This window comes from Argentina anserina, chromosome 2 (genome assembly GCF_933775445.1).
Source record: "Argentina anserina chromosome 2, drPotAnse1.1, whole genome shotgun sequence".
In the NCBI taxonomy this organism is placed as follows: domain Eukaryota; kingdom Viridiplantae; phylum Streptophyta; class Magnoliopsida; order Rosales; family Rosaceae; genus Argentina; species Argentina anserina.
The window spans coordinates 28,232,621-28,246,882 of record NC_065873.1 but is presented as its reverse complement, the minus strand read 5'-3'; the positions used below and the strand labels follow the sequence as shown (position 1 = coordinate 28,246,882).

The following is a 14,262-nucleotide window of genomic DNA, read 5'->3' as shown; positions in this document are numbered from 1 at the left end:
AGCTTCAAACTTTAAACCCGCCGAATCTTTATACCGGCCGCCATCATGCCTACGTGGCAGCATATACGCCCTCCGTTTCTTTTTTCCCTTACTATTTCATTGTCATCTTTCCCTCCACAAAATCCCCGATACCAAAAAATCAAGCCGATAAAATCTAAAACTACACCGAAAAATGCGTTGAGCAGAAATTGAATTCCTGACCTGAAACGTCGTCGTCGCCGTTGCCGTCGCCGACATGCTTCTTCTGCCTCTGCCTAGCTCCACTCGCTTCCCTACCGTTCAATTAGCTTCCTCTCCCATTCTCATCCGCCACCACCACATCTTCCACGCGCCTCACTCTCTCCCCGCCGCGATTTCCACCTCCGCCGAATCTCACCTCCCTTCACTCCCCTCCTCCTCACGGCGTCGTTTCGATAACTACGACACCGACCACGCCGCCGTCTCCCGCTACGACTTCACTCCACTCCTCACCTTCCTCTCCTCCTCCGCCCCCTCATCCGCCTCAGCTCATGACGTCACTGACTCGGCCCCGCCGACGTCACTCGACCCGGCCGAGTTCCAGCTCGCCGAGTCCTACCGGGCCGTCCCGGCCCCGCTCTGGCACTCCCTCCTCAAGTCGCTCTGCTCCTCGTCGTCGTCGTCCTCCCTGAAACAAGCCTACGCGCTCGTCTCGTGGCTGCAGAAGCACAACCTCTGCTTCTCGTACGAGCTTCTCTACTCGATTCTTATCCACGCGCTCGGACGCTCCGAGAAGCTCTACGAGGCGTTCCTGCTCTCCCAGCGCCAGACGCTGACTCCGTTGACCTACAACGCGCTCATCGGCGCGTGCGCCCGCAACGGCGACCTGGAGAAGGCGCTCAACTTGATGTCCAGGATGCGCCAGGACGGTTACCGGTCGGATTTCGTGAACTACAGCCTGGTAATTCAGTCGCTTAATCGGTCAAATAAAGTTGACTCTCCAATTATGTTGAAGCTTTATAGGGAGATTGAGTCTGAGAATGTAGAAATTGATGGACAGTTGTTGAATGATTTGATTGTTGGTTTTGCGAAAGCCGGTGAGCCTAGTCAGGCTATGCATTTCCTTGCTATGGTGCAGGCAAGTGGTTTGAGCCCGAAAACTGCCACGCTGGTGGCGGTTATTTCGGCATTGGGGAACTCTGGCAGGGTGGTTGAGGCCGAAGCGATTTTCGAGGAAATGAAGGAGGGAGGGCTGCAGCCGAGGACTAGAGCTTACAATGCACTGCTGAAGGGGTATGTGAAGGCAGCTTCTTTGGAAGATGCTGAGTCGATTGTGTCGCAGATGGAGAGGAGTGGCATTTCGCCGGATGAGCACACATACAACCTCCTTATTGATGCTTATGCCAATGCCGGTAGGTGGGAGAGTGCGAGGATTGTGCTGAAGGAGATGGAGGCTAGCAATGTGCAGCCTAATTCGTATGTTTTCAGTAGGATTTTGGCTAGTTATAGGGATAGAGGGGAGTGGCAGAAGTCATTTCAGGTATTGAGGGAGATGAGGAGCAGTGGGGTGATGCCTGATAGGCATTTTTACAATGTGATGATTGATACTTTTGGGAAGTCTAATTGTCTTGATCATGCTATGGCGACCTTTGATAGAATGTTATCGGAGGGGATTCAGCCGGATACTGTTACCTGGAATACCCTTATAGATATTCATTGTAAGTCAGGACACCACGCAAGGGCAGAGGAGTTGTTTGAGGAGATGCAGGAGAGTGGGTGCGCGCCTTGTGCCACCACCTTTAACATCATGATAAACTCCTTAGGGGAGCAGGAGAGATGGGATGAGGTGAAGGGCCTAATGGGTAAGATGCAGAGTCAGGGATTACTTCCAAATATCGTTACTTATACCACGTTAGTTGACATATATGGGAAGTCAGGGAGATTTAATGATGCAATAGAGTGCTTGGAGATAATGAAGTCTGCAGGCATGAAACCATCGCCAACTATGTATAATGCCCTGATCAATGCCTATGCTCAAAGAGTAAGTTGTCTTATCCTCACCTCTGGACAATTTTAGTATGCTGTCAGTGTAGAATTGTTAGACCCCAATCTACTAACTGATGTTGCATACCATCTTATCTTAGGTGATCTTACTTGCATAGTTTTGTGAATCGAAATTATGATGTGGCCAGCTTGTTTTGCACTTTCATTTGCATAACCATTATGTCGTGAATTTTATTATTAAATGTCATCATTGTCATGTCTACTTATATTGACATGATAAACAGTTTCAGCTTTGGCACCATCAATCTACTAGTGCCAAAGAGAATGTTAATTGTAAAAGCTTTTTTTACCTGAACTATTCTTTTATTTGTCTATTTGAATTTGTGTGCCTCTATATATTTGTATGTTTTATTTGGACTGCTGAAGCTCTATGATTAACTAACTGCCGGCAAGATGTTCATCGTAATTCAGACAACTAGTTTATTGTCCCATTTAAGTTTCTGAGAATAAATCAGATACTCGTTTTGCGGATTTGATGGTTGAATATTGATATGATTTGTTGGAATCCTTGACAGGGTTTGTCTGAGCAAGCACTGAATGCATTCAGGGTTATGAGAGCGGACGGCTTCAAACCTAGTCTGTTAGCTCTCAATTCATTAGTCAATGCATTTGGTGAAGATAGGAGGGATGCTGAGGCCTTTTCCGTGTTGCAGTACATGAAGGAAAATGTAAGTTTATACTATATTAACATTACTGCCTACAATTGTACAATTGATCTTTCCATGTAATTTCTATGGGTCTTATAACTGCAGGATGTAAAACCAGACGTGGTTACATATACCACACTTATGAAAGCCCTTATTCGTGTCGATAAATTTTATAAGGTACAAATCCTATTTGATATCCTCAATCCTTCCTAGTTACTATAACTGAACTCTGCTTCCTTTTTGTATGCATCATAGGTCTTTAGGCTACTTTCGGCTTCTTCCGTCTTTTGACATTTGGATATGGTTTTCATTTCAGGTTCCAGATGTGTATGAAGAAATGATTCACTCTAGGGTAACTCCTGATAGGAAAGCTAGGGCAATGTTACGGTCTGCCCTGAAATACATGAAACATACACTGAATCATAGATGATACGATTGACTCATACAGTCAAATTTACTTGAGTTCCACCTCTTATGTTTGATCGAGTCAGGATTATTACTATAAAAGGTTAGGTCGCAACCCAAACATGATATTCCTTTCTGATGTACAATGGCATGAACTTAAAACTTGTGAATCAATTATTTCTGATGTACAATGGCATCTCCAAGATGAATTTTCCTTTGGTCAAATGATTTTGCAGGAACGATGATGGTTTACAGCGAACATCATGCAAAAGGAATTGAAGTTCAAGGCCAATCTTGCTCCACAGTTTGGAAACAAAGACACTGACCGATGAATACAAGAACAATTGAAGAAACAATCGATCCCCTCGCTAATTTCTGCTGTAATTCTTTTTCCATAAGCACCGGGGGAAATACGATTTGTTGCTTGTATCTTGTAAAATCTTCCAAGGTGGAATGTAATTATAGAAGTACATTGTATAATTTTTCTTCATTATTCTAAAGGAAGAGCATTTTTATCCCAGCATTATCTGTTTCATGCAGATGCAGTCTACCAAAAACTTGGATGCTCTGGTTGGCCACACAATTCAATGCTTTCCTTGAAAAGAACAGTGAGTTTACCCGAGAACCCATTACACCTATAAGTTAAAACAAGATGTTCCTATGGTGTGTATACAAATCAAAACCCTATGTTCTAAATTCAGAGTGGAATAGCAGAAACAATTGGTCTAGAAAACTTGCCTTTTGAAATTCTGGAACAGAACATGAACATTAATAGAACCGAGGATAACAAGAAGAGCCTGAAATATGTTCTTATCTCTTGCATTCCTAGCTCAAGCACTTCCGTCTTCTTTCCATATCTACTACTCCTCTCGACCAAGTACCCATCAAGATACTCATCTATTGACACCCACTTGTCTAAGGCAGGCTTTGTATAATTTTCACCGAGCAGGTTTGGCCCCATTTCAAAAATTGTGAAAAATGCAGCAGACCATTCATGGAGAACCCTCTGAAAGTGAAACATAATTGCATTGTTATATGAAAGTTATCATTTTTTTCTTTATAGAAGGTGAACCAGAAAGTTACATACATTGAAGGTACCGAAGTCGGTGGGATTGAACATTTTAAAGCAATCTCTTGATTGTGCTGCTCCATCTCCATATACCTAGTCACAGGAAAAAGGATACTTCTTTCTATAAGTCAAAATACGGTGAAAATAATTTTTTTAGGAAAAAGAGCTGTGCTTTGACAAACCTCAAAGGTGAAAGCCATGGGCACCTTTACAATGTCATACATAAAATCAGTTGCTGTCCCATGTGCCAAATACCTGCAATTAAGAAATATAAGTATATGGGAACTCTAACTGCATAAACTTTCGACAAAGTAAAACTCAAATCCTCTTGAACTTTGGCTCTGTTAGCAGTTAACAGAAGGCTAATAACACAGCCATCAGGCCAAACTTAATCATCAAATTTATGAAATGTGCCCCAAGCCATCAGGATGAAAGGATGTCAGACATCATTACACCTCCACCCAAGTCCCCACCAACAACAATGAATAAGTGAAATACTAACCCAACAGAACCCCCACCAGACCCAATCATGCAACGTTTTTGGCAATGAAGCTGATTCAGTTCCTCAAGCAATGACTTCATCTTTTGTGAGGGAACTCCATCTGGAGTTGTGTTCTTATGATCATACGGCATAAATAATGCCTAGAGAAAGAAAGAGAAAGAGAGCTTTGTCAAGAATGTGTCAGATAGATTTTGCAGCCAAAAGTTATTTAATCTCAACAGACTCTCTAAGCAGTGCAGAAACTTATCCCACGCCATAGCAATTTTCAGTAAAAGAATTCTGTTATCTGAAATTAGAATTTCAGAATCAACATGAGGGAATATTATTGTGTTAGTTTGACCAACCTCCATCCCAGAGTGTATATTAACCCATATGTGCGGATCAAATGACACTGCAATTTTCCGCATTATTTGGGCTTCAGGCTCACTAAAAGGAGCCGTCCCAGGATTTTCCTCATACGGATCATAGTCCTGTTATTAGAACAACAACATAAAAGAGAAGGCTGACTGTCAAGTACGGAACAGCTCAAGTAATGAACTGACAATAAAACATATAAATTAAAGAGTGAAACAACGTGACCACTAGATGAGACTGTTGCACATAAAATTTGATAGAAATCAATATATATGAAACATACTGGCTTAAATCTCAACAAGACATCAAATAACCTTAAAGATGAAATAAACAAGCAACACGCTGATATGACATAGCACGGAAAGAAAAATGACTTTAAAAAGCAGCATTTACTAACCTTTTCTTTTTTGCCCCAATCTACGCTCCAATTACGATTAAGATCAACTCCTCTCCCTGTCACATAATGCAAACTTAAACATTTAGAAAATATTATCATTAAATAACAATGGAAGTGAAGTAACATTTTACACATGTGATTGTAAAAGAGGATATGAGGATATTATTTCCAGTAGTTTGCATGTAAATTTTGAAGTCAGTAGAACTGGTGGCATTACCATTTCTCCTCTCGCAGAGATCCCCTGATTCTACAAGTCTGCGGCCATTTAGGTTTTCCATGGGCACCACCTGACATAAATTAGAATTGGAACTCAAAAAATAACAAAGTTCCTGAAGAAAATCCAGATACACCGGCTAAAATGCAGTAGGAATATATTCTGATCCCTACGACTTTGGACTCTAGTGATGATTAATAAAGCTTGGGAACAACTTTCCATCTGATTGGGTAAAAATGTGACCCTAAAATGTAATCAGTTAAAAAACATTTTCGAGCATAATATATGAAATGGATCCATGAACAACAAGGAAGGAATTCATCTCAATGTAAGAGTGGTGAGTTGTCTATAAATTAGATCTATGTACACACCAACATTACCATTGACTTCTGAAGACATCCAAGATAAGTTTGACAGAACACCACATACTTGAAGAGAAATATAATAAGGAAAAGAAAAGGCAACTATCTATTGTTTTGCAGTTCTCCTGCACCCCTCCTACGTACTGTAGCTCATTTATTATGGTAGTGTGCTGCTTAGTGGATGGTACTTGAAACAAAAATGTTTGCATCGACTATTTACATTGCAGCTACATCAATAACTAGTTGAAAAGTTCAGTAAACATGTTACCTTTATCACAAGATTGTCAAGGATCTGGTCTAAGGAGGCTTGGTCTAGGTTTGGCAGAAACTTCTCTTTACTCAAGATTAAGAGGATCTGCAATGCAACTTCAGAAGTAATGAGCTCCCTTCCATGCTGTCCAAAACTCTGGAAGACAAGGAATCATCTGTCAAAAACAACAGCCATTACCAATCAAAATCTACTTAAAACGAATCACGTCATCCAACACACAGAATCTTATAGAAAGCTTACAAGAAGGATCCGAAACTTTGGCTTGTCATCACCCTCCTGCCTTCTCCGACAATAAGTAACTACATCAATCTCAGCAGAGTAACCCTTGTTTCGAGCCTTAATTGTATCTAACTATATCATTGAAACATAAAAGCTCAGTACGATATAACACAAAAAGAAATTCAGAAAAATGATCAACCAGCAAGAGCAGCCTACAGTGAGTATATCCCGGTGTCGAATAACCAAAGCTTTAACCTCTTCCATCAAATCCCCACTGTAAAACCAATAAAAAGCAATACTTTGATTATGTCCAAAGCTAATTTACCCAACAAAAATCAAAACCTGACAACAAGTACTCCAAATTACAACTTAGTAAAAGTCCAAGATTCAAGCTTTACAATAACTCAGTCACCGTAAGAGCTTGACCAATGAAAACATGATATAAATGAATCAGATATCTCCAATTCAGCATAGAATTTAAAGCCAGATTGAATTTAGGGTCAAGAAATGACGAAACTGACCTGGAATGGTAGAGATCGCGGTTAATGGGCGTGAGAAAAGGCTGAGAGAGATTAGTATCGCCATGGACGACGATGAAGAGACCTTGAAACCAAGCAAACAAGCACAAACTGATGCACAACGGAGACGATAACGAGCCCCGATTAGCCATATCAGGCTCAGACGAAGAAGAAGAAGAATAAAGGTGTCGCCTTTCTTTTTTGGTCTAATTGAATTTCTTCATGGCTCTCTTAGAATCTCAGTAGTTTCCATTCGAAGCTAAGAGGGGGGGTTGTCTCTGTCAGTTTGTCATGATTGTCCGACTTTTCCACGTTCAACGGTCTTGATCGGCTTCATATTTTACCATTTGATACGAATTTTAGTGTTTTATGTTTCATATATTTACATTTTCTGCTCATCCGGACCTGCGGGAGTTGGACACAAATGGCGCAATGGCATCATCACATCTTATGACTAGTTGTTTGTGACCAAGGATCCGAGTTAATATATATAGTTTGCTCTCAATTATAGACATTAAGATTAGGATGACGATGTGCAGTTCATACTTCATAATCAACTACAGAAATTGGATCTTAATAGTTGCTCAATTATGGTGTGGCTAGTAATACATGTGACAGCTAGCTAGGATCAGCTAGGGTTTTTCTCAAGTTGGAATTTGAGTTATATACACAATGATAAACAATTAGTTGACCCAAGTCTAGATAGATGATTACAACTGAAGTACACATGCATCAGCAAGACAAGAAACAATCTTTGGCTAGAAAATGGCAATTTACTATAGACTACTCAGCATACTCAGCAAAATCGAATGTTCATTATAATCAGTCTCTACGTGACTAAGAAATACATTTTATATTGATTTGCATTTAGATGAAGTGTAACCAATTCCTTTATCATATTGTTCATATTAAATTTCAGGGTGGGTGGTCACAACTCACAACTCCTTTATCACATTATGTTAACTAATTTATTTCGGAAAATTCTGTTCTATACAGCAGCATTTTACTCCACATACAAGCACATACACCCACACGTGCATTATATGATAAGCCTCTTTCACCACACACACTTGTGTGTATACCATACCTTGCTGCACAGCAGACAAGCCCATTTATTTCATCCTCCAACTAAATCGTGTAATCCTTTCTTTACAAGGTTTTCAAATCAAACCAGAAAAAGGATAGGACGACGACGTCAACTCGTCAAGTACAGTACGTAGTTATGCTTTACCAATTCCAAGCACATGCATACATTAAAAAAAATGTCGCCATCACCCCAAATTAGATTTAAAAAAAAAAATAAGATTACAAAGAAAATTATAACGTACATCGACGCATGTTATGTATTTCAAATCATGCGGCTGCTATTGTTTTATGAGGGTGGAATCATAAAAACAGTATCAAATATATATATCATAAACATATACCATTATACATCCAGTTAACTTAAGATCAAAGGACTAGGATCCACAGAAGCCAACTTATTGAGGTTGGAGTCGGCTTCTAGTAGAGCCATCTGACGCTGATCCAAGGTGACCCATGCTTCAATTCCGTCACCGGACTTTGTGTCGACCAATATGATCAGATTCATGAAATGAGGAGCACTACTCGAACCAATGCTGCTCACCCATGCAGGCTTTCCCCACCCAAAATCAGCAGCTTCGTACCACCCAAACTTGCACCAACTGCTAAATGCATAATAATCTAAATCCAACCCATCACTGTTCGTGATTCCCTCTAGCGAATCAATCATTAGAGACTTCCCCTGCTTCCCCTGCATTTCTTTCGCAAAATCAGCATCAATTCTTGACAGTGCATTCCTCAACTCACTCACCAACCCTGGCAACACTGAGTTCTGCTGCTCTTGCTGCTCGTCATCATCGTCACTATCTCCGATATAAGATCGTGCGGCTGCCATCCAAAGGAGGTTTCCGGTAGAGTACTGAAGATCGGAGTCGGAATCATCCATTGCATTCAGTAGTTTGGAGCGGAGGTTAACAATGTGTGTCAGCAGTGAAGGCCTTTGGAAATTATGCTTCTCTTTAGAGGCAGCCATGCAACACTGCCATAAGAAGGCCGAAACCACCTCGACCCGCGTTGGCGATTTCTTTCGAGCCATTTGAGCGTTAAGCTTGAGGGTGGCTATAGCCGAGGCATCAAACACAAACCTTCTAGTGACACTAGACTCCTTCCCTTGTATGAACAAGGAACCCCACATGTGAAGTGAGGAATCTCTAAGCCACATATCACCATTTGTTGGGAACAAAGAAGCTGCAGCAAATAAGTTGGGGGATATCCACGGTGGCGCTTCTTTCTCTGATGATCCTGATAATAGTCGACGACTAATACCAGTCCATGACTTGAGAAAAGTACACAAGGCAGCACCATCAAGGAGCTTGTGTGAGATGCATATGCCAATGGCAATGCCACCGCACTGGAACACATTTGCTTGGATATTGGTAACAAAATTGCCACTACTCGTATAAGTAATACTACCAGGGAGGAATTGGTTCAGCAATGAATCAAAAAGTTCAGGACAGCGGAGAAACTCGTGAAGAGAGAAGTGCTTAACTCTGGCTTCGATGAATACAGCTCCTTCATCGTTGCACTCGACAGATAGCTCGTCATCTCTGAGCTTTCCGGCAAGGGGGTAGAACGCAGTTAAGGCCTCAGATAAAGAGACCTTAAGAATTTCTAGTCTTTTGGCGGTGGTAATGGTAGTAGTGGGATCATAGAAGAGAATGATGGGAGCATAGGGGGCTGGTATGAGCTGATCAAGAAGGGAAAGCTTGAAGGTTCTGAGATGAGAGGGTGTTGGGAAAGAGGGTTTAATCTTCACTTCCGAAACAACTTCTACCTCCAGTATCTTCATTTTTCGTTTCGATTGGGAATGGCAACTCAAGAAGAACGTTTAATCAATTAAGGTGATTTATAGTAAGCTTGAATGTTCTGTTGCCACAACTAACTAGCTACGTACCGAAATCAATATAATATATACTAATTAAGCTACATAGATTATATATTCTTCTATATGTTATCATCTTAATCAACAAAGTGGGTTAGCGGATAGGAATCTTTCTAGATGAGGTGCTGCTCCAGCTTTGATTTGTCATATTCATCTATAGACGAAAGGATAACACATGGTAACTATGAAATTAGGCTAATGTGACAAGAAGTGAGCATCGATTTCAACGGGGTAAGGTTTCTAGATAAAACTAACTGCCAATATATGATGATCGATCCAATACATGTAGGAGACCTCGTCGTATATTTTGAGTGCTTTCATGCGTACGTAATGACGTTTTTGGTATTTTATGGAACTATGGATTAGATAAATGGGATCAATATCGCAGTTGCCGTCTGGGTTTGTCCCCAAGCACTTTGTTCAGTTGGTTGTCGATCGAATCGATCGCATTTCTAGCAACGTAGTGTTACAAATGGCCAAAGAATAGCCTAACAAAACGTAGTGTCACATCCAGTTTTCGGGAGTGTTTATTGTGGGCGTTGCTGGTTATATGAGCTTCATGAATATGTGGAATTGCTCCAAGATAAGAAGTGTGAGAGATATATGGCTGCTCCTTCCTAGGGGTTCAGGCAGGTCGACCCGGTTCAGTTTGGGGAGCTTGTCGCTAGTCGAGGACTTAACGTCGAAGAAGGGAGTAGACCGCCCTACACACTGGTCGGGGTATGGAGCCGATCCCCTTATGAGCCCAAAGTAGGGCGAAACCAGTGCATTATCCTGTTAAATAAGGCTGCATTCATGAGATAAAGCGCAGTATGGAATAAGTGTGGCAGCCGAATGACTATGTCCATGACATAACTTGTTTTTACTACTGTCATGCGATCATGATTTTGTCAATAACTCAATATCGAGTGAAAGTTAGTGGGATTGAGTGAGCCATTGAGGTAATCATTGTGAAGGTTTTGAAGACGACCTACTTCACCCCATTTCTATCAAAGCCCAATTTCTTTTTTCACTTGTTTACATCCGAGCCCGATATGAATTATTTACACACGAACGTTTTAGTTGACAGATCCACAAATATTAAAACGGTTACCATATAGTCTTAACCCCTCAAATATACCTCTTCTATTAGAAGCTCCATAATGATTTGACCCGAAACATATCCAAGTTTCAAATCTTGGACCAATATGACCGTTGGAGACATCCCCTCTATCCCTAAATAAAAGCCAAGGCTACAGTTACCCCACTCCAATATCAAACCAAAAGATACGCTCCTTCTTCTTCTTCTATAATCATTCAATCGCAAATCTCTCTCTGAAATCCCAACTCAACAATGTCAAGAATGAAAATCGATCGCAAGCCTCCTCTGGCCAAGTCCCCCATTGGGCTCCGGCAGCCCAGTCGGGCCCTCCGATCAGGCTCAACCTCGCTCCAAACCCCACCAGGTTCAATTTGTATTCCCAACTCACTGTCAACATTGGCTTCAATTTTGTATTCTAACATTCTTTGTATCTGGTCATTGATTCAGGGTCGCTGACGAAATCCCAGAAACCGAGCCGGATGTGGGACACGGAGGAGCCGGAGCTCCGGCCGGAATACCGGTCCATTTCCTGCGAACTGAGGGCGCTGGCTAAGATGGTGGGCAAGGAATTCGGGGATGAAGATTGCGAAAAGGGCGGCGGGGTTCGTAGATCAGTGAGTGCTAATTCAAGCCCTTTGTTTGAGAGGGGCAAGTTCTATGAGGAGTATTCTGCAAGGAGAAATGAGAGGCTGAGGAAGAAGTACGGGGGAACAGGGGAGGAGTTTAAGTCTGCGTTTAAGCAGAAGCTGGGGGTTGCGGTGGAGTCTGCGAAGCGAGGCAGTGGGACTAGGAAGATTGAGAGCATGAGGAAATCTGTGTCTGCTGCCTACTCGGTGGAGACGACAAGCGAGGCGCCGAGGTATATGCTGAGGAGTATGAGCAAGGAGAACAAGAAGCCTCCACTGGCTCAGCCTCCTGTTATGTATTCTGCTCAGAAGTCGGCGATTGGTGGGGGAAGGAAGACAGGATCTCGAAGAGTTGGGTATTAGGGGTTATGGTGTTTGTGTGTTTGGCCTTTTGGGTATATGGCTTGCCTTTGATTCTGTGTTTCTGAAACTCTGGGATTGGAGTTGGGGATGAACTAGTGGGATTATATATGCATATGGCTTGCTTTTGTTTATGGAACTCTATGTTATTCGATCAGATGTTATTGTCTGAATAACATTTTAGCAGTTCTAGTTATTGTTCAGAAGAATAATAGCTGGACCAAATTTGACTCGCAATGCAAAATACATGTTTTTCAGTTTATATTTGTCATAAACTAGCTGTTTCTGCATAATGCTTGGCACATATATTCATATGCACAATTTCCTCATATGTAGGAGAAGGTTTGCATGAGAAATTTGGGTTGTAAACTATGCAGCCTATTAACAAGAAGAAGACAGGCAAATTGGATATGAACAAGAATTTGAGTTGTGAACTATGCAGTCTGTTGTAACAAGAACCTCAGCAAAAGTGATTGGAACCTGTGACGGGAAGGAAATTGGCAAAAGGATCATGATCAAGTCAAACATAGTATTAACAATCTCATCAAAAACCAAGAATATAAACATAACAGAAGCTCAATTACCAGAAGGTCACGAATGAATGTTAATGAAAAATACATACTACTAGTCCGAATTACCCAAAAAACAAAAAAGCAAGAAAAAAAATCCAACTAAGATGAGCGATAAAACATACAAATGATGCTTATCCTATTAGCTCATCAGTTCACTGCTTTGGAGGAGGGAAGAAGATGGCATCAGAAGTCCTTTTCGATCGGAACAGCTTCTCAGTATCCGAATCCACATTGAAAGAAGCTTCAAGCACCTGAGGAGATAACGCCTTCCAAGCACCAATACTTCCTGCCAAATGAGTGAATATAGGATTGGGAGTGGTGATAATAGAGAACCACTCCAGACCTTCCGGATCAGCAATCTTTGACACAACAAAGAACCGAGGAACGATGAACAAGTTCCCAGCTGAAACTGTCGTCTCCAACACCCTTTTCCCATCAACACCAACAACCTGGACACGACCACTGCCCCTAACAATGTAAGTCACCTGCAAAGCCGAGTCACAAGAAAATCCTGGGGAACACATTGCACTTCCATCTAGCCTCACTAGATCAGCACCAAGCCCCACCTCACCAACCAAGGGAAGATTCTTGGTGTTCAAGACAACAACTCTTCCACCTCCTTCAATATCAACATCTAGAGGAGCCTCCTCGCAGTTCAATGTCATCCCATCTCTATGTTCCTTGTTTGGCTCAGGCAAATTAGCCCCTTCCAACTTAACAATGCCCTTGCCAGTTTGATTCCCAACAAGAGTCTTCACAGCACTCTCTTCCAAATCCCATGCTCGGCTGACAAACTCAGTTGAGAAGCCAGTGAAAATTCCATTGGAGCCATTGAGAAAGAAGTCAGTGAACTCGCCCCTCTTGTGAGCTGTTTTGGTGTCACCCAAGAAAAGAACCACAAACTCAGCGTCCTCCTTGTTATGCCACCAAGTGATGACTCCAAAAGGAAGAGCAATAGCATCACCCTTCTTCACTGGAAGAACCTTTTCTTCCTTCTCCGGCAGAACAATGCCGACTACTCCATTACCTTGAAGGACATAAGCAACTCTGGCAGAGTCTGAGTAGTTGGGGAGAGCAAATCCGTTCTTCTCCAGAGAGAGCTTGGCAGCTCCGATGTCACCTTCACGGAGCATGGGAAGCTCCGATGGGGACCATGCAGAGTAGGAACCACCTTCTCCTCCATAAACCTGTTTAGCCAACCTTGGTGTAAGATCAATCTCCATCTTTTCTCCAAAACAAAACGTAGAATAACCAAAAACGAGAGCAAAGTAATGATAGTTCTGAATATCAAGAACAATGTGTGAGCGATGATTAGTGCAGATGTGTTGGGGTGTATATATAGAGGCATGAATATAGGAGTATCTCATCTCTAAAAGGATAAAGATTCAGTATTCGATTACAATAAGGATCAATCTGGAATAGTCTTCTACGTAGAGAAAGATAGTATTTGATTACAAAATAGATCAATCTGGAATTCCAGAATTGTCTTGTGCAAGGAAAAAGTTTCAGTATTTGATATCAACACGGACTAATCTGCATTATCCTACTGGGATTACTCTGCATTATCCTAATCCAGATTGAATTTAACATGCAATATAGATGGAGATTAGTCTTCTACAAGGAGAAAGATTGGGACTAATATGCATTATCCTACTGGGATTAAATTTGCATTATCCTA

General features: G+C 41.6%; 6 protein-coding genes across 8 annotated transcripts in view; 3 read left to right on the top strand and 3 right to left on the bottom strand.

Annotated features, from left to right (window-relative positions):
* LOC126785115 (F-box protein SKIP31) overlaps positions 1-14,262 on the top strand; it is a 58,119-nt gene that overhangs the window by 28,378 nt on the left and 15,479 nt on the right. The gene's annotated exons all lie outside the window — the stretch shown is intronic.
* On the top strand, positions 52-3,497 carry LOC126785095 (pentatricopeptide repeat-containing protein At5g42310, chloroplastic). 2 transcript variants are annotated; one of them, XR_007671022.1, is made up of 5 exons: positions 52-1,999; positions 2,538-2,690; positions 2,775-2,846; positions 2,986-3,177; positions 3,311-3,497. XR_007671022.1 is itself a non-coding variant. In XM_050510684.1 (4 exons), the coding sequence occupies exons 1-4, from the start codon at positions 236-238 to the stop codon at positions 3,097-3,099; spliced, it is 2,103 nt and encodes a 700-aa protein (XP_050366641.1). In that variant the 5' UTR covers positions 52-235; the 3' UTR covers positions 3,100-3,497. The 2 variants fall into 2 exon arrangements, 1 of the variants encoding a protein (XP_050366641.1); XM_050510684.1 differs by having other exon boundaries at positions 2,986-3,497.
* Positions 2,888-7,241, bottom strand: LOC126785106 (inactive metallocarboxypeptidase ecm14). Of its 2 annotated transcripts, XM_050510697.1 has the most exons (12): positions 6,984-7,241; positions 6,679-6,736; positions 6,484-6,594; positions 6,241-6,378; positions 5,614-5,683; positions 5,397-5,452; positions 4,990-5,115; positions 4,646-4,785; positions 4,326-4,398; positions 4,162-4,236; positions 3,813-4,080; positions 2,888-3,063 (listed from the first exon to the last, which is right to left on the bottom strand). In XM_050510697.1, the coding sequence occupies exons 1-12, from the start codon at positions 7,130-7,132 to the stop codon at positions 3,041-3,043; spliced, it is 1,287 nt and encodes a 428-aa protein (XP_050366654.1). In that variant the 5' UTR covers positions 7,133-7,241; the 3' UTR covers positions 2,888-3,040. The 2 variants fall into 2 exon arrangements, with proteins under 2 accessions (XP_050366654.1, XP_050366653.1); XM_050510696.1 differs by lacking the exon at positions 2,888-3,063 and having other exon boundaries at positions 3,641-4,080; positions 6,984-7,237.
* LOC126785104 (stemmadenine O-acetyltransferase-like) lies at positions 8,418-9,852 on the bottom strand. The gene has a single exon (XM_050510694.1). It carries the CDS (start codon positions 9,850-9,852, stop codon positions 8,422-8,424), a length of 1,431 nt encoding a protein of 476 aa, XP_050366651.1. The 3' UTR covers positions 8,418-8,421.
* LOC126785118 (uncharacterized) lies at positions 11,236-12,242 on the top strand. Its single transcript, XM_050510715.1, has 2 exons — positions 11,236-11,390; positions 11,474-12,242. The coding sequence occupies exons 1-2, from the start codon at positions 11,279-11,281 to the stop codon at positions 12,013-12,015; spliced, it is 654 nt and encodes a 217-aa protein (XP_050366672.1). The 5' UTR covers positions 11,236-11,278; the 3' UTR covers positions 12,016-12,242.
* Positions 12,651-13,807, bottom strand: LOC126785111 (glutelin type-D 1-like). Its single transcript, XM_050510706.1, has one exon. The coding sequence runs from the start codon at positions 13,805-13,807 to the stop codon at positions 12,737-12,739; it is 1,071 nt and encodes a 356-aa protein (XP_050366663.1). The 3' UTR covers positions 12,651-12,736.

Bases quoted from the DNA above. Each gene is read 5' to 3' on its own strand.
- LOC126785118 (XM_050510715.1), top strand. From the start codon at position 11,279: ATGTCAAGAATGAAAATCGATCGCAAGCCTCCTCTGGCCAAGTCCCCC. The intron at 11,391-11,473 runs GTTCAATTTGTA...TCATTGATTCAG, and splicing joins CTCGCTCCAAACCCCACCAG to GGTCGCTGACGAAATCCCAG.
- LOC126785095 (XM_050510684.1), top strand. From the start codon at position 236: ATGCTTCTTCTGCCTCTGCCTAGCTCCACTCGCTTCCCTACCGTTCAA. The intron at 2,000-2,537 runs GTAAGTTGTCTT...AATCCTTGACAG, and splicing joins TCAATGCCTATGCTCAAAGA to GGTTTGTCTGAGCAAGCACT. The intron at 2,847-2,985 runs GTACAAATCCTA...TTTTCATTTCAG, and splicing joins GTGTCGATAAATTTTATAAG to GTTCCAGATGTGTATGAAGA.
- LOC126785104 (XM_050510694.1), bottom strand. From the start codon at position 9,852: ATGAAGATACTGGAGGTAGAAGTTGTTTCGGAAGTGAAGATTAAACCC.
- LOC126785111 (XM_050510706.1), bottom strand. From the start codon at position 13,807: ATGGAGATTGATCTTACACCAAGGTTGGCTAAACAGGTTTATGGAGGA.
- LOC126785106 (XM_050510696.1), bottom strand. From the start codon at position 7,132: ATGGCTAATCGGGGCTCGTTATCGTCTCCGTTGTGCATCAGTTTGTGC. The intron at 6,737-6,983 runs GTCAGTTTCGTC...TTGGTTTTACAG, and splicing joins CGCGATCTCTACCATTCCAG to TGGGGATTTGATGGAAGAGG. The intron at 6,595-6,678 runs GTAGGCTGCTCT...TCAATGATATAG, and splicing joins GACACCGGGATATACTCACT to TTAGATACAATTAAGGCTCG.